We start from the raw sequence: 27,546 nt of genomic DNA, 5'->3' as shown, positions 1-27,546 counted from the left end.
ATGGACCATTATTCTTGATATGAAGGTTTAGATTGAAGAAATGTGTATTTTCTATTTTTTAAAAGGAAATTTTATTTACAGTATTATAAAAACTGATGAAACGTATTTCCCTTTGGGTTTTATTACATTTTTCAACAGCTAAATATTTTCATTTATTTTTTTTTTAAAAAAACTTTTAAAATATTCGTGTTTATTGGATACATGATATCTAAAGGTAATATATAATCCCGAAAAGTTATAAACAACTTTTTTTAGTTTAGTATTGTTTTTACCTGGGATTGTACATTTTTAATCTGTCTTTCCATTTTTATGTAAGTTTTTATAAACGATTTGTGTGTGTATCTGTATGTATCTGTATAAAAGGATGTAGTGATTAAATAAAACGTTGGAAATAAAAATATGTGTAACACTCAATTAAAAAAGCACATTAAAAATATATGTTTCTCAAAACAGAAACTATCAAGTTGTCTTTGTTAGATGGATTTTTTAAAGGCCATTAAAAAAACAAGCAGGAAAGTTTTTCTTGGCTAAGTGCCACTTTATTCTTTTCAAAACAGGGCATGTGGCAGTGATGGAATCAGATACAGCAAGATTGACATTTTCATTCTTTTCTTATATTTCAGATTTCTTAATGTTTAGAAAGGTTGATCCTCAGTGATAGATACAAACTCCCAACCCTACTTTGGATATACCAGAGACTGGACTGGTAATCTTCCTTAAGCAAAATTTCTTTTATGCTTGATTGTTCCCTATAGCAGAATCATCCAATCCATGTCTTTAGAGAAATAAAGAAGCAACTGGATAGTCCAAGTATGAGGTAAAGAGGTTTTTCTTAAACACCAGCACTGACTGCCAAATATGGAAATCACCCTTAACTCTATAAAGATTTGCTTTGTTCCTTTCTTTTCATGTCAAGTTACCACTTGCTACCACTACATGTTAAGTGTACTCCCCTGAATTCCTTTTTAGAGCAAGTTACTTAAAATAGCCCTAATAGGTAGCATGCCAAAGTGCCTTTTAAGAATGTACGCTAACTGCGCCTCCGCTTTTCTTTTGAGACCAAACCAATTAAAATTTAAAATTGAGCATTAGTTCTTATCATGCATTTTACATAGTTGTTTTGGTTCCAACATAATTTCACGTTGAAATTCCTGGGTCATTCAGCATTTGCTTCTGCCTTTTCTGAATAATGCATTAGATATTTTCAGGTAGAAATCAGCAATGTTAAGAAGAGCTATCTTGCAGAAAAATTTTGCAAACATATTTTGCGTCCTAAACTCTTTAATCAAGCATTCTTGTTCAAGGAAATGACAATACTTTTCTTCTGTTTAAAACAGAAAATAGCCACACATATCATGCAAGAGGCATTTATTTATACCTATTATTTTTTACAAATCAGAAGAGACTCTCTGAATCCTTATGAAGAATAATCTTTTTTCAAATGTTCCTGATAAAACAGTTCTGGTAGAATAAGAGGCTATTATTATTAAATGTTCTTATTAGATGAACTTCAATTTGAATTTGATGTTTAATACTTTGAACTCTAATTCTTGTCTTCATATGAACTGGGCAATGCTATAGCAGGGATTTAATAAGACAGAGTGGTATGCAAGACCAGTTTTATTACAGGAAAAGTGAAGAAGATTCTTTTGATTCCTTGTACATAAACTTCTTCACCAAATCTCTAAAAACATATAATCATTCCTTAAAATATACATAATCACACCCATATCCATATATTTTTAAAAAATATTTCTTGAATGGAATTTAGTGACGCACATTATGATTTATCAAGATGGAGATCATATTAGCAACTTTTCCACAAACTATTTTGGACTTTAAAAGATTGAAAACAAAGTGTAATATGCAACCTGCAAATCACAAAATCGATGCAATTTGTATAATTTTACCTCTACCGACTTAAATTCTGAATCTGCTTTTAGTGGCAGCTCAATATAGAAAGTATCACAGCTTGTCTTCCATGTATTAGTATATGTTAAACACACTATTAAAATATATTAAAAAGATCCAATATATTCAATAAGATCAGCTGGTCTACAAATTAAATTATTATTATTATTATTATTATTATTATTATTATTATTATTATTATTATTATTATTATTATTATTATTATTATTAACTATTTTTATGCTTCATATTCTTCTATATGAACCAAAACCTTCAGACAAAATGAATGCAAATCTATCCACTGATTTTCACAATATTAAAAAGTATGATCAATGTCATTGGTTAGTCCCTATAGTGTTAGGGTTTCTAATATTTTGGGAGCAGTAAATACATTTCAACTTCTGAAAACTTTCCGTGATTTTTCTTTAAAAAATGGATTGTTATAAAACACAACTAGCAGACAGCAAACTAATGAGGCTATTCCATGCCATGCTTACTTTTTCCAACCAATTCTTTCTATTACTCAGCTTGCTTCCCCCATCCCCCCTTCCGCAGGACAAATAGGCAAAGTTGCAAGCACTGAATTGCAGCTACCACAATTTTTAATTTCTTGCAATGCCTACATATCATTTATTGGAATCAGCAATATTCTTCAAAATAAATTTGAAATTGAAAATTGGTACTATATTTGCATTTATATTAAGTTAAAAAAAAACTGTAGTTCAAAATCAGTTAAAATTAGGACTTGATAGGTGCCACTGAAGCATCTATGTGCATGAGGATTACATTGGTGACTTAGAGTTCCAACTGCAGAAATATTTAATATAACATAAATATTTGCTACAATTATAATGAATACCTTCCCTAACCTTGTGAATAGACTGCTTGGAGGTTTATTCGTGGTGTCAATCATTCATCTACTGTGAGAGAGTTTGTGGTTAAATCTCACAAGTCTGAAGAAAATGTATGACTAGCTGGAATTTACAAAATTCTGATATTCCAAGTTATTCCGATGTTATTAGTTGGCTCACTTCTAAAGTACAAATTTTTCTTTTTCTTTAAGAAACTTAAATATTCTTACAAAAAAAAAAGTAGTCTTCATGATAATGAAAACAAATGTCAGGATAAAATAATGTATGTGGTATTGAGTCTGAAATAAGGCAAAATAAATGGTACCTTTCTCATCAATACAAACAATGCCTAATTGCTTGTAACTTCCCAGTTATCCATGTTTCGTGTAGGTCTCTATACAATAGCAATGTTCTCTGTCAAATTAGCAGTTTTTACTTGCAATTTATAATTTCAGAAATATTGATTTCATTTCTTTCTAGACAAACTACATGGGTAGATAGATAATACTGACTCAAGGTATTATTTTTCATCTTCTTAATCTTTAATTTATGTTACAATAGCTCTTAAATTGGATAAAAATGCACTATTCATATAAAAATATAATCTTTTGACATAAACACAACAATACTACTAAGAAAAAGTAGAATGCAATCACGACAATAAAATTTGTGCTTTCATGTCATGGTCTGTTTGCAATGTCATAGAAAGAGGAGTGCGTCTCATACTCTTTGTTTGCTTGTTGTTTTAAGATTGGAATGTCTATTTTTTGCCAGGCTTTAATGAATAGGAAAATCTAGCCCCCCCAAATACACTTATTTCAAAACAGGTTTGTTAACTGTTGAAAAAACAGGAATTCCGGATTCTTGTGTCTACTAGGATTTCCATGACTTACAGTAAGTACCAATACCCACCTGCAATATCAATATTAATATTACATATCTCCACTTTAGTAAGAAATTAAGGAAAAAACATTCAAATTATGGTTTAATTTAAGTCAAATTGAAACACTTAAGAAAATATATGTTCCTTCTTGCTTCAGCTTCATCATTATCATGAAAAATTCAGGCAGAAATTCGAAAAGCTTCCCAGGCATTTTGCCTTTGTATCAGTCTTGAATTCTGGGCAGGGAGCCACGTGAATGTGTTTCATTTTAGGATATTTTTATTTGGATCAAATCCATAATTAACTCCACTTCATTAGCTAAAAGGAATAAAAATCTTTCATAATAAATCTATACATAATAAATCTACCTCTAAATTTTAACATTATTCACTAAAAGTTCCATTCTCCTGAGCTTGCGTTTATTTTTTGGCATTGGTTTGTCATATAAACCATTTTTAAGAAGATGCTCCTTGCTGTGATGGACTTGGGCACCATGCTGGATCTGGAAAGCACAAAGAGCTTGAAGTGGACGAAGTACAGTCTGGTTAGAAAGAAAGAGAAAAAAAACAACAACTTAGAGCTAGACATAAATTACCTAGGCCTCTAGTTGCATGAATTGAAAAAAACACCTTGCTTCTGAGCCTATTTACTTGGAAGTGATATCAATCTATAAATAAATTTGCTTGAGGCTGTGGAATATGTCCCTGTTTTTTTAAAAAAAACCAGTGAAGCAATTTCAAACATGATTTTAAAAGAAGTTACAATCTCAGTTTCACACTTTTCTCTGTTGGTTTATACGCTGAACTGCTTAGTACTATGTCACTAGTAAGAATGAATTTAGCTTCCACTACTATTTCTTGCTAAATAAATTAGAAATAGTAAATTAAGAGAAAACATTTAAATTACAAATTTTGGGGCAAAGAATCTATTGCATACAAAATGTTTTCCACTACTATGATTCCATAATGTTAATCATAGGAAAGACATTATTTTTGATGACACAATTATAAATCTTGAAATTACAAAATTGTCTTTGTAAAGAGTATAACTAGATATAAAGGAGTAGACTCCCCTGAGCAAAACACCTGATGACACATTGTTACATCATGTAGTTTTCCTAGCAACATATTAAAGTCATTTGTCACTGCATTCAGGTTCTTTTTTGATCAACCAATTTTGTGTTCCTTTCTGCAGTGTCATTTTCCAGTTGTATGCCAGTTACCTTTGATTACCCACTTCTTTACCAAAAAAGACAAAAGAAAACAAAAAGACTGACCAATATCATTATTGAGCAATGATTATATTTAGCATCATTTTAATCGAAAGAATGAAAACTATTTTGCAGGATTTTATGCATGATGGCCAATGTAGTTTCTTGCCTAAAAGACAGTTGACAGATATCAAACATATAATTTTATTATATTAGAATATTTTGGAACACCATAGTGAAAAACAAGATGTGTTGATCTTTATTGATGTGAGGAAAGCATTTGACAACTTGAACTAGAGTTTTCTATTTAATTTTGGAAAATATGAAATTTGCACGGTACGAGGGAGGGGAAGATATGGCGGAAGCGGGGCTCATATCATATGCGGGGAGTACGCTCTCGCTGTTTGCGAGCGATTGTGTGCTCTGGGCCCCCAAGCTTGCCTCGTTCCCCGAGTGGCTATGCCTCCAGGAACCTGGACCTGCGGTTGTTGCTATGCAATGCCAGGTCTGTCGTAAACAAAGCCCCCCTCATAGCCGATCTTATTCAAGGGGGGGGGGCGGACCTGATGGGCATTTCGGAGACCTGGTTGGGCGCAGAAGGGGGGGTTCCCCTTGTTGAGATGTGCCCACCAGGTTTCCAGGCATTCCATCAACCTGGGTGGGGGGGTAGCGGTTGTTATTCACGAGGGTCTAGAACTGAGGGAGGTCACTGTCCCGCAGATAGCCGGTTGTGAAACCCTTCTGGTAAAGTGGGGCCGTGGGGTACAGGTGGGCATGCTGGTTACGTACCTGGCTCCTTGCTGCGTGGCAGCAGCCCTGCCCGAGTTGTCGGAGATGATAGGCGGGATGGCGGTTGAGACCCCCAGACTTATGGTTATGGGGGATTTCAACTTGCCGTCGGTGGGCGAATCGTCAACGGCAGCTCAGGAGTTCATGGCTTCCATGGCGGCCTTGGACCTGACCCAGGTAGTTAATGGTCCCACCCACACTGGGGGTAACACTCTGGACTTGATTTTCATCTCGGGACAGTGGCTTAATGATCTGGATTTAGGTGAATTAATTGTTAAACCCTTGTCATGGTCAGATCATTTACTCCTTCACCTAGACTTTCGAACCGCTGCACCCCGCCACAGGGAGCCGGAGCCGGTTCGATGGTTCCGTCCCAGGCGCCTGATGGACCCCGAGAGGTTCCTGATTGAGCTTGGGCCGTTTCTTGGGGACTTAGCCCACAACTCGGTCAAAGACCTGGTGGTTGCCTGGGAAGGGGCGGCCATCGGGGCTTTGGACAGGGTCGTGCCTTTGCGGCCTCTGACCCAGCGCCGAACTCGCCCAGCTCCTTGGTATAACGGGGAGCTGAGAGAGATGAAGTGCCAGAAAAGACGCCTAGAGAGTGCCTGCAGGTCCAGCCGCACCGAATCCGACCGAACACTAGTTAGGTCTCATATTCAGACCTATCTAGTGGTGATAAAAACGACGAAACATAGCTATTTCTCCGCTCTTATCACATCGGCAGATAACCGCCCAGCTACCCTGTTTAGGGTGACCAGCTCCCTGCTTTCGCAGGAGGCTCGGGAAGATCCCTTGCAGGGACGTGCTGAGGATTTTGTACAGTATCTGTCTGATAAAATCGCTCGGATCCGGGATGGACTGGACACTGATTGGATAGATACGGGCAAGGGGACGGGGACGAGTCTTGTGGATATTATCTGGGCTGAGTTTGATCCTGTGACTCCTGATGACATGGACAGGTTGTTGGCTAGGCTGAACCCCACCACATGTTTATTGGACCCATGTCCCTCCTGGTTGGTACTGGCCACACGGGAGGTGACACGAGGCTGGCTCCTGGGAATTACCAACGCTTCCTTGTTGGAGGGCATTTTTCCCACCGCCTTGAAAGAGGCGGTGGTGAGGCCTCTCCTCAAGAAGCCTTCCTTGGATCCAGCTGTATTGGCGAACTATCGTCCAGTCTCCAACCTTCGCTTTGTGGCAAAGGTTGTTGAGAGTGTGGTGGCATATCAGCTTCCCCAATACCTGGAAGAAACTGTCTTTCTAGACCCGTTCCAGTCCGGCTTCAGACCTGGTTACAGCACCGAGACGGCTTTGGTCGCGTTGGTGGATGACCTCTGGAGGGCTTGGGACAGGGGATGTTCCTCTGTCCTGGTCTTGTTAGATCTCTCGGCGGCTTTTGATACCATCGACCATGGTATCTTGCTGCGGCGGTTGGAGGGATTGGGGGTGGGAGGCACCGTTTATCGGTGGTTCTCATCCTATCTCTCTGACCGTTCGCAGATGGTGTTGGCAGGGGGGCAGAGATCAACCTCTAGGTGCCTCACTTGTGGGGTGCCTCAGGAGTCGGTTCTCTCACCTCTCCTGTTCAACATCTATATGAAGCCGCTCGGTGAGGTTAGTGCCCTCAGCACTTATCCAGGCCTGCCCCTCCCTTCCTTTTGCTGACGTTGCATTTCCATTCTCCGGAAGCGTGGTTCTATCCACTGCATCGTTTCGTCCCCAGCTGCCGGCAATTCCAGCTCATGGCTGGCTTCAGGCGCACATGCTATCGGGGGGAGGTTTGTTTGCTCGGTTTGTCCAGGCATGGTGCCAGGGCTGGGGCTGGAGGCATGCCAGGACATTCTTCTGCACTATCAGTCTCTGGCTGAGATAGCAGGAGATGAGAGGGCCCGGCTGCGGAGAGGGGGGCGAGCGAGGCACAACAGAAGTGTTATTAAATGACCGAGAGAGATATACTACACAAACAGCACAAATTACAGTCAATGGCAAACTATCTAGATCAGTGAGGGTCTAGACCAACTAGACCAATAGGGTGCATGCGTATATGGGCCGCAACCGGGAACAGGAGCTGCCCAGGGTGTATGCACGCCCAAAAATGAACTACTGGTAAGCTAATCTTATGGGTTTCAGGCATGCATGCACGTGTGACAATCAGCTGGCCAGCACGCATGCTCATGCAGGAAAACAGAAGACCAGCTCTTCCAGTTTCTGGCACTGCCGCAAACAAAAGGCCAGCTGATCATCGCATGTGCGCCAGAAACCTGGAAGAGGAACGGGCGATGCCACGTGTGCCAGGTGACATGGCTCAGTGTGCCATTTTGGGCACGCATGGCATTGGTTTGCCATCATGGGTCTAGATCCTGTAGCATACAAAAAAGGAAAACTCAAGACTCTCCATTTTTGCCACTGATGTTCATTTTTCATTCAACTTCATTCTTGAAGTTCTTAACAGATAGCAATAGCAATAGTACTTAGACTTATATACTGCTTCACAGTGCTTTACAGCCAATTCTAAGCAGTTTACAAAGTCAGCATATTATCCCCAACAATCTGGGTCCTCATTTTCCTGACCTCAGAAAGATGGAGGGCTGAGTCAACATCGAACTGGTGAAGATTGAACCATTGGCAGTCAGGAGAATTAGCCTGCAGTACTACATTCTAACCACTACGCCATCACGGCTCAGATACATAAAACAATATGAAAAAGTAGCTTGGGTGAAGGTTATAGACTGGTATAGAAATTTGCAGATAATTTAGAATAATTAAATTCAGAATAATTAAAAGTAATAAATATTTGAATGGAACAGCTAAAAGAATTGAGCGCATTAACTGGATTTAAAGTTAACGAAGAGAAATGGAAAAATATAAAAATATTTTCTTATAAAAATATAAAAATGAAATATTAAAAAGAGCTAAAAACTGGTTTGATAGAGAAAAAAGTGAAATATTTGGGTTTTACCATAATTAATTGAATTGTATGTTATTTCAAAATAATTATATCAATGTATGGAATGAAATCATGAAAGTATCTCCTAGAATGTTGTTTTTATTTTAAAAAATACTTTTTTTGAAAAAAGATGCAGTTTTAAGTAGTGGAACAAAGATCAAATTCAAATTAATATGGCAGAAGAAAAAATAAAGGGTTAAATATAAAATTCTTGAATATGCAGAAGAAAAGAAGATTAGGATTGCTTGATTTTAAATTATATTTTGCAGCCTGCTGCTTGGTTTGGAGGAAAAAATGAGTGTTGCTGAGAAATAAAATAATGTAAGAATTAGAAGAATATAAACCAATATTTGGTTGGCATTAGTTTTTATGGCTTTGCAAAATTAAAGTTAATGTAGATGTAAAAAAAACATTATGTAGAAAGTACCATATTAATAATATGGAATAAATACAAATAAGGGCTATGCCTGAAACTACCTCATTGCTTTCAGTATAGCAAGCATTTTATAGAAAAGAAACAGTGGAAAAAAGAGTACTGCTTAACATATCAAGATTTATCAGTACAGGAAAATGGAAAAATCAAGATAATGCCATGAGAACAATTGAATTAATTTTCAAAGGTTTTCATCTGCACATTTAAAAGAAAGATTTAATATAGATGAAATATTACTGGAATTGAGCGATATAAAATGAAATCTGAACTGAATTATATAGAAATGATGAATACGTGACTGTAAAATGTATAAAGCTTCATTAAGATTTGAATGGAAGAGGAACAGGTTAAAGGTTGCATGATAAAATGGGCAATTCATTTTCATTATAATATGAAGACAGCTAAATGGAAGAGAATATGGATGAATGGGATGAAATTCATATTATGCTATAGTTTAAGAAATAATTTTTATAAAAAGATGTACCTTTTTATGTACATCATTTTATGTACCTGCGGACCCCAGGTATGATGGGAATAATACAAAGAAGATGTACCTTTATATAAGACTCCAGAAAAGAATATAAAAGATATATAAAGATACTTCAAATCAATGTTGGAAATGTGAAAAAAGGAAGTGATCATGCATGGTGGACTTGTGAAAAAGTCAAAAAATACAAATACATACATTTGCAGGTTTGAAAACTGCAGGTTTGAAAAGAAACTACAGCCACCTATTTCTACAACCCCTATCTCAGACACACCAACAACAGCCAAGCCTCCTACAACTGACCCTATCCCATTGGGTTCACAACCCCTAGTGATCACAGAAAAGGAAGTACAAGACCTATTTCACAGACAAAAGTCAGGGAAAGCTCCAGGCCCGGACAAGATAACTCCTTCTTGCTTAAACGTCTGTACTGACCAATTGGCCCCCATCTTCACCCGAATCTTCAATAAATTGCTAGAGATGTGCTATGTTCCCTCTTGCTTCAAACGCTCTACCATCATCCCAATGCCGAAGAAGCCCATCATCAAGGAACTGAATGACTAGAGACCAGTTGCTCTAACATCTGTAGTCATGAAAGCCTTTGAAAGGCTAGTGCTTTCCCACTTGAAAACCATCACGGATCCGCTGTTAGACCCCCTACAATTTGCATACTAGGCATATAGCTCAACAGATGATGCTGTTAATATGGCTCTCCACTACATTCTACAACATCTTGAATCGCCAAAGAACTATGCAAGGGTCCTCTTTCTAGACTTTAGTTCAACATTCAACACCATCATTCCAGACATTCTTCTAACTAAGCTAAACCAGCTAGTGGTACCTGAACACACTTGCAAGTGGATCATAAGCTTCCTAACAGACAGGAAGCAGCAGGTGAAGCTAAGCAGAATCACATCAGACACCTGTACAATTAGCACAGGGGCCCCACAAAGCTGTGTGCTCCCTCCACTTTTTCTCTCTCTATATACCAATGACTGCATCTCCAATGATCCATCTGTTAAACTACTGAAGTTTTGCAAATGACACAACAGTGATCGGTCTCATTCGAGACAATGATGACTCTGCATACAGACGAGAGGTTGAACAACTAGCCTCGTGGTGCAACCGAAACAATCTGGAACTGAACACACTAAAAACCGTAGAAATGGTGGTAGACTTTAGGAGAAAACCCTCCCATACTACCACTTCTTACAATACTAGACAACACAGTATCAACAGTGTTGTCTAGTATTTCTAGGTTCTACAATATCTCAAGACCTAAAATGGACAGCTAACATCAAAAACGTCATCAAAAAAGCACAACAAAGAATATTCTTTCTGCGCCAATTCAGAAAGCTCAAACTGCCCAAAGAGCTGCTGATACAGTTCCTCAGAAGAATTATTGAGTCTGTCATCTGCACCTCTATAACTGTCTGGTTTGTTTCTGCAACCCAGCAAGACAGACAGAGACTTCAGAGGCTAATTAGAACTGCAGAAAAAACAATTACTACCAACTTGCCTTCCATTGAGCACCTGTATACTGCACGAGTCAAAAAGAGGGCTGTGAAAATATTCACAGATCCCTCACATCCTAGACATAAACTGTTTCAACTTCTACCCTCAAAACGACACTATAGAGCACTGCACACCAGAACAAGAAGACACAAGAACAGTTTTTTCTCGAACGCCATCACTCTGCTAAACAAATAATTCCCTCAACACTGTCAAACTAGTTACTAAGTCTGCATTACTATTAATCTTTTCATCGTTCCCATCACCCATCTCCCCCCACTTATGACTGTATGACTGCAATCTTGTTGCTGGTATCCTTATGATTTATATTGATATTGACTGTTTCCCTATGACTATCATTAAGTGTTGTACCTTATGATTCTTGATGTATCTTTTCTTTTATGTACACTGAGAGCATATGAACCAAGACAAATTCCTTGTGTCCAATCACACTTGGCAAATAAAGAATTCTATTTGGATAGATACAAATAATTTTAAAGATTACCGTTGGGAAAAAGCCAGAACTTTTTTTATTAGGATTTATGGATAGTGAATTAGAAAAGATTTATGGAAGACTGATTTTATAGGGACTGCAACAAGTTTATTACTTGCACAACGATGGAGAAATACTGACATACCCATCATAGAGGAATGGAGTGTGAAAATGGCAAAAATGGCAGAAATGATCCCTTTGGTCAGGGACAAAATAATAGTATTTCTATAAAAGTCTAGAAAATTTATGATTTTTTTTTTGCTGAAAATGGAGAAAAGTGAAATAAAAATTTCTGGATTCTTTTTTTTGATTGAAAAAGAATAAAGAGTTTGAAGGAATTTTTGAGAGAAGTAGATCAATTCGTTTATTTAGAAATGTTGGAACAATGTTGCTTTCTTTTTATGATTCCTGTCTTTACATAATCAGTTTTTATTTGTTTTGCTCTTGACAGTATTTCTCTTTTTTCTCTTTTTCTTAATTCTTTTCTCTTTATCGTGAATTTTAATTTATCTTTTATGCGCAAAATAATTTATCTTAAAAATTACTTAAAAAGTCAATTACCCATTTCTATTTTTATTATTTTTAAAACAACATAACAAACCCCTGCCTCAGATCTCATTGTCAAAATTGTTTTCTTATAAAATATTTGTTTTTAAGCAGAAAAGTAATGCTGAAGATTGCATTATCACTTTAGTAGACTTTAAGTACTAATTGAGAGACTGAATATCACACTGTGTACAGATATTGGACTCAGAACACGAAGATCCTGGTTCTGCTGCACACTCAGCCACAGAATTTCACTGGATGACTTTGGGCCAAGGACAAAGATAGCAGGATGGAGCATTGACCACGACAGCCTTGACCGCCTCAATGAAAAGCAGAATATCAATTTAATGAATAAATAAAAATAAAAAGATGTTATTTGGTGATAATGATAAAGGACTAGATTGATTTCTATCTCTGTGAACTCTCTATACTTTTCCAGTTTCATTATGACATGACAGATACATCTTCCAAAAATTCAAAGACAGTGATTGGGTGTTGTTGCTGTTTTTTTTGGCTACATGTTTTTCAGCATATTGCCTATATTTTAATGTATTTAAAAAAGCTTTTTCAGCCTATTTAATTTAAACATTTGCAATAAAGAATAAGCTCCAAGTTAAAAATCATCTTTGGGAGAATTTCTGGAAAAGCTGACAGCCATTTCAAATAACATGTCCAAAAGGCAAAGTGCATGGAAAGCATTTTAGTATTTTGACAGAGTCTTCCATCACAAAGCAGTGGGATCTCTCACAAATCAAAGGTTAATGTCTTATTGTTCTTCTTTGATCTAGTAAAATAAGCTTAATCTCTAGAGATGTCATGTGCCAAATTCTTGTAATGGCATTTGGCAGTTTTAAGCTGTTAAATAGATTGAAATAGCTCCTATTGTAAAAGTTTTGAGATAATATATACTTTTTATCTAAATATCTACATATGGGAGTGGGCTTACAGATACATTTTAATCTTCATGATGATTATTAAGTTTGTTTAGGTCATTTTGAAAAATAACTTGTGAAGCAATTATTTTGCATGTAGGACTATTAATCACTTGACTGAAATAAGATTATAAGCATACTACAACAATGATAGCAAGTGCAAATCTGGTTAACAGGACAGACTGAAAAATAGATAAATGCAGGGGTAGTAGGAGACAAAAGTAGAACTTTCAATAATTCCAAATCATACATACAACCCAGTCCTCACATTTTATATTCACTAAAGTATTTCATGTCCCATGTACTATTTTTCCTGATTATGTGTGATATGTGGATTTTCATCACAATATTTCTGAAATCAATTTGAAGGTAGAGCAACAAGATCTGTCCATTATCAGTTGCCTCACCAATTGCCTGACAATAAATTTAATCTTTACAGAGAGTATGGGGTCATCAGGGACACAAAATAATATGGAATTTGAGGTTCATTTTTTAACTTGGGAAAGGTTAATCAGTTGCTATTGGAAAGGTGGTGATAGGTGACAGAATTATTCAGCAATTTTCCATCCTAGCCAATATCTATTCTTTCTACCTTCTTTTCCTTCTTGATCACAAACATGGTCTATTGTTTCTAAAAGGTTTACCATACTCTTGTACTTTAATCGTATACCAAAATCTTCCTCATAACAAGAATACTCTACTATTGTTTGAAAAGAAAACTATAAGCATTCAGGATAGTCAATGTTGCTTTTACTCAAAACTGAGCCTGGCTGCATGAAGGAACAAATATCGCAAGCTACATGTGGTATGTACATTACAACTCCATCAAATATTCAAATATATTCCCTTACAAAGCTCAATATTGATTCTCTTATCTTATGGTAAAAGAAAACTATATGTTTTTCCTTTTTTTCCTTTTTTATTTCTCTTTACAAACTCCCTTTGCACTAGTTTCTAAGTCTTGTCATAATTGTTGGTTAATCAGCATTACACATGGAACTGAAGTCGCAGCTTTGAGTTAGGAGAGGGATTAATGACACTACAGTAACGGAGAAAAAATGTGAAAGAAAAGGGTGGGTAAAAAACAAGGAAGGCACAGAAGGACACTACAATTTCAAATACAATTTTTGGAAGCCTTGGTAAGTGAGGGAAATATTTCTGAATAAAGAAACAAGATTAGGTTGTTGTTACATAGAATAGAATAGAATAGAATAGAATAGAATAGAATAGAATAGAATAGAATAGAATAGAATAGAATAGAATAGAATTTTTATTGGCCAAGTGTGATTGGACACACAGGGAATTTGTCTTGGTGCATATGCTCTCAGTATACATAAAAGAAAAGATACCTTCATCAAGGTACAACATTTACAACACAAATAATGGTCATAGGGTACAATTTAGCACTTAATGATACAATACTTAATGATAAGCATAGGGTACAAATAACTAATCAGGAACAATCAATATCAATATAAATCATAAGGATTACCAGCAACAAAGTTACAGTCATACAGTCATAAGTGGAAAGAGATTGGTGATGGGAACGATGAGAAGATTAATAGTAGTGCAGATTTAGTAAATAGTTTGACAGTGTTGAGGGAATTATTGGTTTAGCAGAGTGATGGCCTTCGGGAAAAAACTGTTCTTGTGTCTAGTTGTTCTGGTGTGCAGTGCTCTGTAGCATCATTTTGAGGGTAGGAGTTGAAACAGTTTATGTCTAGGATGTGAGGGATCTGTGAATATTTTCATGGCCCTCTTCTTGATTCGTGCAGTATACAGGTCCTCAATGGAAGACAGGTTGGTAGCAATTATTTTTTCTACAGTTCTAAGTATCTTCTGAAGTCTGTGTCTTTCTTGTTGGGTTGCAGAACCGAACCAGACAATTATAGAGGTGCAAATGACAGACTCAATAATTCCTCTGTAGAACTGAATCAGCAGCTCCTTGGGCAGTTTGAGCTTACTGAGTTGGTGCAGAAAGAACATTCTTTGTTGTCCTTTTTTGATGATATTTTTGATGTTAGCTGTCCATTTTAGATCTTGCGATATGATAGAACCTAGAAATTTAAAGGTTTCTACTGTTGATACTGTTTTGACTAGTATTGTGAGAGATGGAAGTATGGAAGGGTTTCTCCTAAAGTCTACCACCATTTCTACGGTTTTGAGTGTGTTCAGTTCCAGATTGTTTCGGTCGCACCACAAGGCTTGTCGTTCGACCTCTCATCTATATGCAGATTTGTCATTGTCTCGAATGAGACCGATCATTGTTGTGTCATCTGCGAACTTCAGTAATTTAACAGATGGATCATTGGAGATGCAGTCATTGGTATACAGAGAGAAGTGGGGAGAGCACACAGCCTTGGGGGGCCCCTGTGCTAATTGTACAGCTTTCTGATGTGATCTTGCTTAGCTTCACCTGCTGCTTCCTGTTTGTTAGAAAGCTTATGATCCACTTACAAGTCTGTTCCGGTACCTGTACCTGGTTTAGCTTAGTTAGAAGAGTGTCTGGAATGATGGTATTGAATGCTGAACTGAAGTCTACAAAGAGGATCCTTGTATAGGTCTTTGGAGACTCAAGATGTTGTAGGATGTAGTGCAGAGCCATATTAACAGCATCATCTGTTGATCTATTTGCTCGGTATGCAAATTGCAAGGGGTCTAAGATTTGTATGGTTGCAAATATTATACTTGCTTTCTTATATCTGCTCTTATACCTGCTTTCTTATACCTGCTCTTATATCTGCTCAACTGGAGATTCATTCAGCTGCAGAAATCTGCCAACCTTAAACTAAAGCTGTAGGCTATGTGAAGAAAAAAAAATGCACTTCTGCTAAACTGAACTCGGTAATGTCCCACAGATATATGATCAAATGATGGCTATGCAATGAATTTAATGAAGCAATAGCTTACTTTTAACATATATTTCTATATTTATTCAAACCTGCACATCCAAATTATATGGATTAAAAGGTGAAATTTCAAGGTTCCTCAAGTTATAATAGCAACTGGGATGGAAATTTCCATTGGTAAGCAATGCAGTTGTAAAGTGTGACATCACATGATTGTATCACTTATTGATGCCAATCTTACCAGTCACAGTTGCTATCATGCCCAAGACACATGAGGTCTTAAGGGGGAAGGGATGTTGGTCCCAGATATGGGAGTGCCATGGACTGGCGGTGGGGAGCAGTATGAGGGCCAGCACAGACTGGAAGAAGACTTGGGAAGTCTGATGGAGGCCATGATCAGAGGGGTGCTGCAGGAGGAAGTGACTTACTGGAGTGACCTGCAAGCTTCCCCATTGACTTAGCTTATGAGAAGCCACCAGGGAAGATTACAAAGGGCAATCACAGATCCCTGTAATGTAGTTGTAAGTTGAGCTCCCACATGCCCAGATCACAATCATGTGACTGGGGGGGCGGTTGTGCTGCAATGTTTGTTTATTCAAAAACCGCTCATAGTCCATTTGTCACCATAACTTGGGTCATGGTCCGGCCCCACCATAACTTTGATAATTGGCGGAAAAAATGCAAAAAAAGTTATGCAACAAAAGCAACAAATCAAGTGTCTTATTAATCTCATATGCTTGATATAAAGACACATCATTGACTCTTTCTTTGAAATATTTCCAAATTTTCATTTACTTCATTAGCCACACACAAACACAACCCCCCCACCTTATTTAGCTAACAAAATGAAAACCAAGGAAATTGATTTTATATACTTTGTGCCATAGTGGACAAACAGTACCCAATGTTGAAAAAGCAGTTTGGAAGATTTAAGAAAAGATGGAGTGAAAAATTTGAACCATGGCCAGTAAAACAGCCTGTTTTTTTGAAAAAATAAGCATAGCTTGCATTTGGTTATTCCATTAGTGGTGTACATGACTTTAAAATTACCTACCTCTTTAATTGCATCATTTTTTTCCACGATGGCGAGGGCAATAGCTGCACATTCAAGTGTGGAAAGGCATGCATTTGTGGGCTGGGTACGGATTATGTATTGACTTGAAAAGCTGGTTTTTAATTGTACCTGAAAATGGTAATTTCAGATTAAAGAAATACATCATTAAAACACAGTGTGCTCTCTGTTTTTAAAAAAAATTCTTTAATTCTATAAGATTTTAGTTTTTAGTAATAATCATTGGCATAGGTTGTAATGATACACGCTGTATTGAATACAAGGATTTGCAATATATTAAGAATATTTTTATATTTATTAAAAATAAAGAAACAGCCTGTAATGTTTTTACCACCAACTCAAAAACAAAACTAAAATAGGACTGCATTAGCATAATAATGTCTGTACTAATACACATATAAAGCGACTATGGTTCAAACCGCTACATCAAGCACTGGTGGGATGAAACTGAACAAATTGGAGGGCAGGGAAAGTAAGGTAATTTCTGCTTATTGCCTTCCTATCAAGAGACACTTACAGCCAACAAACTGTGTAGTGCTCCAGAATGCAGTATAGCATTACAGGTGACATAATTCTTAATTAATCATCAATTTCAGTTATAGCTGTTACTTAGCACATTTTTACAAATGGGCCAGCAGAATATACATTGAATGTTTAGCCTGCTCACACTACAATTTTACAGCTAGGTAGTAAGATATATAAAAATAACAGATTATCCTGAGAACAAAATTCTTTATTTTTGCCAAATGGAACAGTGTCAATCTTCATATTAAATTTATCTTACAAAGGAGCTTGTTGCTTAATGAGTCATTAAACATTACAATTGCTATTATATTATACCCAACAGTTCATTGTATAGTATCAAATATGTCTACCCAATGACAGCTATGCGTGAAAGACATTTTTAACAGTTAATTACTTATCTGGAGAGAGATATAGCCCCCTCCTTAATCATGTTTTGCTGTAATTTGAAACAGAGTCGTCAAGAGTTTAAATTTCACAATTGAATAGGCCTTCTTTACAAAGTTTTCACTGAGATCAAAGAAACATCACACAACTAAAATGCAATATACATGTGAATACAAATGACAGCATCTGCTCCTTAACTATTATTAATACACATGTTAATTAAAACCATAACACAATATTAATATTTCATAGACTTCTATATTCCCACCATGACCAACATGCTGTCAGTCTTTTCTCTACAAATAGGATTTAGGTGGAATATCAAAAATCAGAGTAGACAGACACTGGATTTCTCAAGCTTGAATGTAGTTAACTCTTCTGTACAATATTATTGCAATTAGGTGTTTTTTTTAAATGTGGCAAAGAAAATTTCAAATGTTTTTTCTAATCCTGGTTGTCTACAACTTTATTTCAAGGTCGTATATCCAGAGCTTAGAAGAGGGCTGTTTTAATGGCCTTCTTAGTATTAGATGAATTCACTATCAGTATTAGTTTTTTTTATACTTGCATTTCTAGTCCATCAACTCTTAAAAGTCTAAAAGCAAGATACTCAAACTGAAAAGACAAAAGCAGAAAATAAAACTTTAAAATAATATAACACCCTAAATTATTCATACATTATTTTCATGTTTTATCTACGCATGCAATTATAACTAAACATCACAAGGAGAGCGTACAGGGAGAAAAAACTAAACTGGCAAAATCCAAGCAAATATTCTTTATCTAGTTTGGGGGTATGTTTTGCTGTTTTAATTATATAAACTACTACCTTTGGAGATACAAAAGCACATCTGTGTTTAGAAGAGAATATGTGTAGCTCAGGGTTAAGCTGTGGAGTCCTTGGTGTTCTCTGAGCTCAGTTGTTTGCTTACAGACCATTGTTACTAGAATGGATAACATCTACAACTCTAGCACTGAGGATGCTACCCAGTCTGGTAACAGAACATCTACAAATAAACAACCAAGCTCAAAGACTACTAAAAACTCTACATTTGTGGTTATATTTTTACTTTAAAAAGATGTCTCTCTACATGGAAATAACCCATTAGGATATGTTTTTATATTGTATGTTTTTTGTTTTGTTTTGAATTGTTGTAAATTTCCCAAAGTCATGTATTTGAAATGGGAGACTATATGGATTAAAATCATAAATAAATAGCTTCATAAAGAATTACACAGTAAATATATAAATAACATCTGATGCATTATGATTGCCTCTGTCTTATCTTTGCATTTTATTTTCTTTATGGGCCTCTAATTTCATTTTTTTCATCACAACAGAGTTATACAATATCTCCTGATAAATTTTTAATAGATTTTTAAAAAATTAACAATAAGGTAAATAAAATGAACAGCATATTAGTAGTATTGAAATGGAGAGCAAAAATAGAGAAATGAAAGGAATCCCAGACTGTACATAAGATTTTTGCAGTTTTCTTGAGCTAGTATGAAATAATAAATAGTATTCCTACCCTATATGTAGTCCAAATCATTAAAAAAAAAGCTATACATAGCAAAAATATCCACTTGCTGCTGAATAAAGTCCCATCAGTTACTTCCTTGATGGAAAAAGAAATGTGCAGCTAAACTGTCAGCTCACTTTTGAAAATTACATCAAGAATATAAATAAATTAGTCAATTGAAACATACTGGCTTTAATTTAAAGTGACATTTTAAGAGCTTCATGTTTTTATATTCTATAGGGAATAGCTGCCATGCAACTGTAAAGAACAGATAGTCAGAAAAAGTAAATTGATGTCAGAAAATTTTTGTTCTTTATGTTGTTATGCATCCATATGCCTCTGTAATCTTGCTACTACTGCATGATATATTTACAGAAATGTTAGAGTGCATTTCAATAACCACAAAGAAAGCTTTTATTAAATTACTATTTTCACTTTGGTCATAAATACATTTTCCCATACTTTATGGTTGTTGTTCTCAAAGAAAAGAGGCTAATTTTTTCTTATCTTATTAAACGTATGGCTAAGATGCTGGCAGGTAAAGAAAGTGCTAGATTAGAGTTTGGTACACTCCATAAAAAAATCAAGGCAAATCACTCTGCTCCAAAATTATTTTACTGGATGTCTCTGGAAAACAGAATGTTGTGTTCCTATATATATATACACATATAGTATGGTTATCTACAAATTATGTATGTGGCACACATGTACACATACGCATAGATTTACAAATTTGGGTTTTATAATGGTTTGCAGACCAAGACAAAATAAGTGTTTAAGTGTACATGAAGCACTTATTTATAACTCATTTTAAATATAATTTTTATTTTTATTATTTTATTAAGAAATGTAATTACAATAGTAAAAACTAGTACAAAAAGAAAGAACAGAGACAAATAATAAATAATACAGGATAAAAAGAAGTAATATAAAAAAAGTGACTTCCTACCTGTTTATAATCACAATTATAAACAAATTTAATAATTCTTCACTACCTGTAAGGTTAAATAGAAATCTCTTCATCCCATATCCCATCCCTATCTATTAGCGAAAACATATTTTCAATCCTGGTTCTGCAAAATCTGCAGAATGGGTTACCAGAACATTAGGGAAAAAATGACTTATTTTAGCTTTGATCAAATAAACCAAATTTATATTCTTTCCTTTTACTTCTAATAGTTTAGTCTTTAGTTCAATTAAATATTGTTGTCAGACTTGATTTCTCTTCAATTCTTCTTTAACTCATTGTACTGCACAGCTCTAATTATTGGCAGAAGCTATTAAAAAAAACGGCAAAAAATGCCACATAAAATACACACACACACACACAATACAATACAATACAAATAATTAAAATTACTGATATCCTGTTAGTGACTTACATCTACATATACCAGGCATTTTATAACATTCTGTATTTCTCATAAGCTCATTTATATGCCCAATTTAAATTCCATGAGAATCATGAGTCTTGGATTTGGGAAGCATTTGACATACTCAAATGGGCACTTATAGAATGTCTTATGATATAGCATTTCACCCTGTTAAAGGTTATGGAAATGAGAGTTTTTAATAGCAAAGAGATGTTATAGCATATGTCAAGAATGGCCTCTCTCTGTTTTTCTTCGGCCTTACACTTTTTGCCAATGCTATAAGAAATTACAAAACCATTAATGTTGTTACAACAGTGAGAGGTACATAAGATTTTGCTTTATGTATCATATATTTTTAACTATAGCTGAGACTGGGAATTGGGGAAAAAACGTAACAGAAAATAACAAACTTGGCAAACCACATCTATGTTGTTGCCAAAAAAAACCCAAGTATGTGAAGTCTCTGTAGCCACCAAGAAAGGAGTTTGACTCAAGGGATTTAGTTTAAAGATTAGATTATTGTACTGTATGACTTTCCCTCTAGGGCATGCTGCATTTTCTAGAGTAGGCTATTTAAGTCTTGCAATTGAAATAGCTATATAAAATAAGAGGGAAAAAAGAACAGCACTTTCACAATTTCCATGTGGAAAACTAGACTCTCACTATTCTGTCAATAATTTACTCTGCATATTTCTGGGACACCAACTGCCATTCAAACTGTCTCATTTTAAGACATTTGCAAATTTTAACTTATAAAATGCTAATTTTAATAAGAAATATTTCTATTAGAAAAGAATTAAGCTGAATAGCTGTTGTACTTGAAAATGTTAAAATACCAAAATAGTAAAATAAACATTTTAAGTCTTGGTACAAAAACAGAGAATAGAGAGCTCTTGAAAAGACTTGTATTACCTTTTTGCTCTGTGTATAGTTCTGAAATGAATGTCAGGCAACCAATCAATATTTTATGCAGTGCTATTCTTTTAATAATTAATGGAAAAGAAAAGTGCTGCAAGAAAATGTAGGCATTGAGCAGAATAAGGATCTCAAGTCTCTGTCACGAAGTGAAGAAAGAAATGTTATTATCTACATTGCAAATACCGTTTACCTTAAATTAATGTAAATATCAAAAACACTCTAAGATAAAAGCAATTTATCTCCTCACTGAAGTGTTTGGAAGGCTGCTAATTCCTACATTTTCATTTCTTTTATTTATTTGTTAATGGTGGTGGATATCTCCTGAACTGTGCAAGAAAAAAGATCGTGCATAAACACATATACATACATATAAACACCCTGTAAGACCAATCAATAACAATTTGAAAAACTCAGAGTACCAATTAAAGATACAACTACATATTTTAATTGAAATAAAGCAATTAGAAAAGAATATTTAACAAAGATTGATTTAGGAAAATTTATAATAATATACTCTGAGCATGAAAAAAATCAAACTTGGTGACAGCAAAGGTGAAATACAGATGAGAACCACAATTTATAGGCAAGAAGTAGATAAAAAGGGGACGAGTGCTCCATGCTCTGCTGTTGTAAACCATATGACAAGGATGGCTGGAGTTTGTTAGTTTAAGCCTAGCTATGGAAGTCTCTTTCTTATTGCCTTTAGAAACAGTTGCTGGACCTGGAATAGAAAAATTACAGTGTAGACCAGTGGTAGTCAACCCCATCCCTACCGCCCACAAGTGGGCATTGCAGCTTTCATGGTGGGCGGTAGGGGTTTTGTCCAATACTGGGGTGAAATGCTCCCAGTTCGGACCGGATCACCCAATCCAGTAGCGATGGCGGCGGGTTGTTCGGAGAACCAGTAGCAAAAATCCCTGCCACCACCCCCAATGCCCAGCTGAGCCGTGCAATCATCAGAAGTTTCTTTTTTTATTTTTAAAAGCATTTTTTCTTCGGCCGAAAAAATGCTTTTAAAAGTAAAAAAAAAAGCCTCTGATGATTGCACGGCTCAGCTGGGATTGTCAGAGCCTTTTAAAAGCATTTTTTCTACAACCTCTTTGGCCGAAGAGGTTGTTAAAAATGCTTTTAAAAGGCTCTGGCGCTCCCAGATGAGTTGCCTGATTGTCAGAGCCCTCGGTAGAAAAAATGCTTTTAAAAGGCTTTGACGATCCCAGATGGGTTGCCTGGTTGTCAGAGCCTTTTAAAAGCATTTTTTCTACAACCTCTTTGGCCGAAGAGGTTGTTAAAAATGCTTTTAAAAGGCTCTGGCGCTCCCAGATGAGTTGCCTGATTGTCAGAGCCCTCGGTAGAAAAAATGCTTTTAAAAGGCTTTGACGATCCCAGATGAGTTGCCTGATTGTCAGAGCCTTTTAAAAGCATTTTTTACAACCTCTTCGGCCGAAGAGGTTGTAGAAAAAATGCTTTTAAAAGTAAAAAAAAAAAGTTGGCCACGCCCACCCAGTCACGTTACACCCATCCCCCACCAAGCCATGCCCACAGAACCGGTAGTAAAAATTTTTACATTTCACCACTGTGTTGACCCCATACTGATTCATAACAGCTTAATACATACAGAATTTACAAAACACCAAAAAAACCCCAAAATAATACAATCCTTGTATTAGTGATTCCCATATTTTTCAAATTTTTACCTCATGGAAGAATTCTATGTGGATCACCCTGTAGGGGAGGGTTCTATACAAATTTTAAAAAGAAAGTGTTTCACAAGAGAGGTGCATAACCTGAAAAACAATGTCATGTCTTTTGATATCATTTGGAAGAATTTCAAAGAGGAAAACATTATGGCTTTCAATCAAAGGTATCATGATAAGCAGGAACGGAATAGATGAAAGCCTTAAGCAACAAGAAGGATGCATGATAACTGAATATGTACTTTCAGCATAAAGGAAGGATGAAGAAAAATGTCTCAATAAACAAAGGAAGACAAAAGCTTTTGAAATAAAATGAAAGAAATTACAAGATAACTTACAGCCAATAAAGGAATTTTAAGAAGTAATCAAAGAATAGATCTGATCAAGGCAAAGTAAAGAAATATTTAAATATATATACCGAATCCTTTGAATGACAACTGTTTGTTAAAACAGAACAGATTTAGGAACCTCTTCCCCAAGAAAGTTGGGTACAATAGGCAATCAACAATCTTTGATAGAGGAAAAACAACAGGCACAAGTGACATTCAGACTGAACTACATAAAACTTCAGAAGAAATAGTTGAAGTTTTAAAAACTCTTATGTCAAAATTATGGAATAAAATTGTCTGGCCTAGAAGTTGGAAAAATAGTGTATATACCAAATTCTGGAGAACAGAAATAAAAGAGAATGTGTAAATTAACAGTTGCACTAATTCCATACGCAAGTAAAGTTTTACTTACCAATTAGAGCTGTGCTAAATGAACAGGAAGATTTCAAGAGAGACTGCTGAATATGAGATTTATATAGATAATACAAAATAGATAGCAAGAGCAAGAAGGAGGGGGTTGGTTGCCTTTACATTATTGAATATAGGAAAGCCTCTCATTACATAGATTTTGCCAGTATTGAGAATATTTTAACGCTAATAGGCTGCCCTGATACTCAATTATTCAATCCAGAATTTTTACAGTGAACAAAAAGCTAACACAAAAACAGGATTTGGAGAAAAAGAGAATTCGGAATATGGAAGGTCACAAGAATGTATATTGTCCCTACATCTGTTTAATTTATATAGTAAATATATTATTAGAATGGCAGTGTTAGCAGAAATGGCACCGGAAACTATATATAGGAGGTTGAAAACAAACAAAGTCATTCAGAAGGCTAAACTACAGGTCAATGCTACATATTATGACAAAAATGGCAATGTCAACCTGCATCATCAGGTTACGTTACTGTTGACTGAGAAGAAGTAAAAATGCTATGCTGTTCTATTTCCTTGGAGTGAAGAACACTCCAAAGTGGCGCATATTCTGGAAATAAAGATGCAATTAGTCCTACAGATGACTCTAATGATATATTTAGACCAAAGTGTGAAAATGAGGACATTTCATTTACAACAATAATCAGAATTGTTAAAGTATGGTAATGTATGATTGTGAAATCTGGACTTTGAAAAAAAAAAGTGAGAGAAAGAAGATTGGTTCCTTTGAATTATGGATCTGGAGGCATTTCACCATGTAGTCATTGAGAGTCAAGTTGAGCAGCATGACTGTAACTGAATCCAAGGGTAGGCAAACCTCGGCTCTCCAGATTTTCTGATTAATTCCCATCCAGCACTGGCCAGTGTTTATGGAATTTCAAAGTGTGTGAAAGACTTCAACTTACTTAGCTCTGAAACAGGATCTGTGATCAATGTGGTGGAAATCTAATATGTGATTGGCGACATAAGCAAACTTCTGATATTCAATTCCATTTATGAAAGGCAAGGTAGTACTTGGGCTTACTGGATTGTTTATTGTTGACTGATGTTATATTAGCCATCAGCATCCTTAGGTATATCTAACTAATAGCCAGTAAAACAACAATTTGTAGCTGCTTTCAGAAAATCACTTTGATTTTTGTGAAGGAAAAATTAATTCAGTGACAGCATGAAGAGATAAAATCTTTGCCAACAGAGGAAAAAAAGGTAGAAAAATAAATAAAGCTGATAAAATGTGACACTTGAAAGTGAAGATGTTGCAGATTTTCCAAGTATTTATGGTAGTGTTAGTAATAAATGGAAAAGACTGAGAAAACTCACATTCAAGCAATGAAAACTTTGAATTTGTATAGAAGTCTATATTTTCCATTTATAAACAATTTTGCAGAGACCATATGAATATGAATGAAATGGAGGGAAATAATAAAGAAATACGCTCTCTAATCCTATTGCATTTAATATTACAGTGAAGGATTCTGAAAAAAGTTATGGTACTATTTGCTAGGCTATACATATAGAATCTAATTACAGTCAACTTTATATCAGATAGTATAGACTTGATGCAGAAATAGAAAAGGCCAAGAGATAACATGTATAGCTTTGTGCATAGGCCTCTTCTTGTAATGATGCCTGTCCTTATAAGTTAAGTTTTCAATCTTGATAGCAAGGTGAGGCTTTTCTGGGAAGAAAACAAAAACACTTTTCCTTCTGAATACTCATACATTGAGTAAAAATAAGAACTGCTGGGGAGAATATATGATTTGGATTACACAGTGCACCCGTGCCGTGTCTTTGTAAACCAGCATCAGGAACTACAGAGGTTCGTTACTTCAGACATGGGGTATTATCTGGGGATTGATTTGGGCTATATGGAATGATAATGAGGTTTGTTATTGGAGAATGACAATAACACAATTTGCTTTGTGTATGCATTTATGGTGCTCTTATATTAAGTTTACTCTGTAAACTCAATCCTAGCTAAAAGCTGATTTAGGACTATCATATCCGGGCTACAATAAATCCATATAAAAACTAGATAGGAACTGTTAAGTTCTGGAAGTAACGAGGCTGGAGACCAGGGTAGTGACAACAGCTCTTTAATATATGGTGAACCCAGCAACAGGCTGGGGAAAAACCTCTCCTTTTATACAGTTCTACTGGTGGCTTCGTCCAATCAGCAACGTGCTGATTTCCCGCCCAAATATTTAAAGGTACATACAAGAATACATAACACTCCTCCCCTCCCAGAAAACACTTTGCCTCTATTTACATCTTTTTTACATGTTATTTTTCGACGTAGTCACGCAAATAACCTGGGCGTCTCCTAGTTCTTTCAGACCTGCGCGGTTCAGTTCTGGGTGGTGCTTTGAGCTGTTCGGAGGGTCTGTTGTCTCCTCCCAGCTCTTTCTCTAGGCCATCGGGCCCTGGATTATTGGCAGATTCTTTTTCTTGGCCATCCGGCCCTGGATTACTTTTGTAATTTTGCCAGTCGTTTCCCTCGGGCACCTGATGGCGTCGCTGGACCTCCGGGACCTCAGCTAAGTCTTGCGCCTCCCCCGGGTCATGGTCAGCTGTGGGTTCAAATAAGGAGGGGTCATAATTTATTTCCTGTGGTTTGGGTTGTTCAGTTATTCGCCTCCTTATCTGATCTATGTGGCGCCTCCATACTCGGTTGTCTTGCAGTTCGACCAAGTATGACTTTGGGCCGGTTGTTTTTATTATTTGCCCTGCGAGCCAACTTGGGCCGTCCCCGTAATTGCGGGCCCACACTCGGTCGCCTATGCCCAATTCCCTTGTTTTGTCTATTTCCCCCTTGTAACCCTCTGGTGTGTAATGGGGACTCAAACGGTCAAGTGGGCACCGGAGTTTCCGTCCCATCAATAGTTCGGCTGGGCTTCTGCCTGTAGCAGTGCTTGGGGTTCTGTGCTGAACGGCCAGAAAGAAGTCTATCTTTGTCTGCCAGTCACCTGGCTTGAGCCTGGACAATGCCTCCTTAGCGCTCCGGACGGAACGCTCTGCAAGGCCATTCGACGCAGGGTGGAAAGGCGCAGAGAGGGCATGTCGGATGCCCTCCTCTGCCAAGTATTCTTCGAACTGGGCTGCCGTGAATTGCGGCCCGTTGTCGGACACCAGAGTGTCAGGCAACCCGTGGGTTGCGAATAAGTGGCGCAGGGCTGCGATTACTGCCTCGGCCGTAGTGGATTTCATGAGTATGATCTCCAACCATTTAGAGAATGCGTCGACAACCACTAGGAAGGTTTGGCCATGGAAAGGGCCAGCAAAATCAATGTGGATTCTTGACCAGGGCCCTTGGGGTTTTTCCCATTCCCTGACTGGGGCCGTTGGGGTAGGGGTCTGGACTCTTGGCAAGCCTGGCATTTCCCACCCTCTCAGCAATCTCTGAGTCCATGAGTGGCCACCACACATAGCTTCTCGCTAGCCCTTCATCCT

The 27,546-nt window shown here is 36.5% G+C and overlaps 2 protein-coding genes across 3 annotated transcripts in view; both read right to left on the bottom strand.

The window, feature by feature from the left end:
* Positions 1-203: 203 nt before the first annotated feature.
* Positions 204-27,546, bottom strand: part of DTWD2 (DTW domain containing 2) — a 97,290-nt gene continuing 69,947 nt past the window's right edge. Inside the window, exons 5-6 of one of the 2 annotated variants that reach the window (XM_058169346.1) lie at positions 16,898-17,026; positions 211-4,186 (exon numbers count right to left, since the gene is read on the bottom strand). In XM_058169346.1, coding sequence (XP_058025329.1) covers positions 4,016-4,186; positions 16,898-17,026 — 300 coding nt within the window. In that variant the 3' untranslated portion in view covers positions 211-4,015. Of the gene's footprint in view, positions 4,187-16,897; positions 17,027-27,546 lie in introns of both variants that reach the window. The other variant, XM_058169348.1, reaches the window with a different exon arrangement.
* LOC131191317 (uncharacterized) overlaps positions 17,033-27,546 on the bottom strand; it is a 42,498-nt gene continuing 31,984 nt past the window's right edge. The window contains exon 2 of the mRNA XM_058169345.1: positions 17,033-18,439. The gene's annotated coding sequence lies outside the window, so the exon portion shown is untranslated. The remainder of the gene's footprint in view (positions 18,440-27,546) is intronic.

The sequence above is a fragment of the Ahaetulla prasina genome, chromosome 2, assembly GCF_028640845.1.
Source record: "Ahaetulla prasina isolate Xishuangbanna chromosome 2, ASM2864084v1, whole genome shotgun sequence".
Lineage (NCBI taxonomy): Eukaryota > Metazoa > Chordata > Lepidosauria > Squamata > Colubridae > Ahaetulla > Ahaetulla prasina.
Note: the sequence above shows the minus strand (reverse complement) of the source record. Positions and strands in the feature narration are given on the sequence as shown.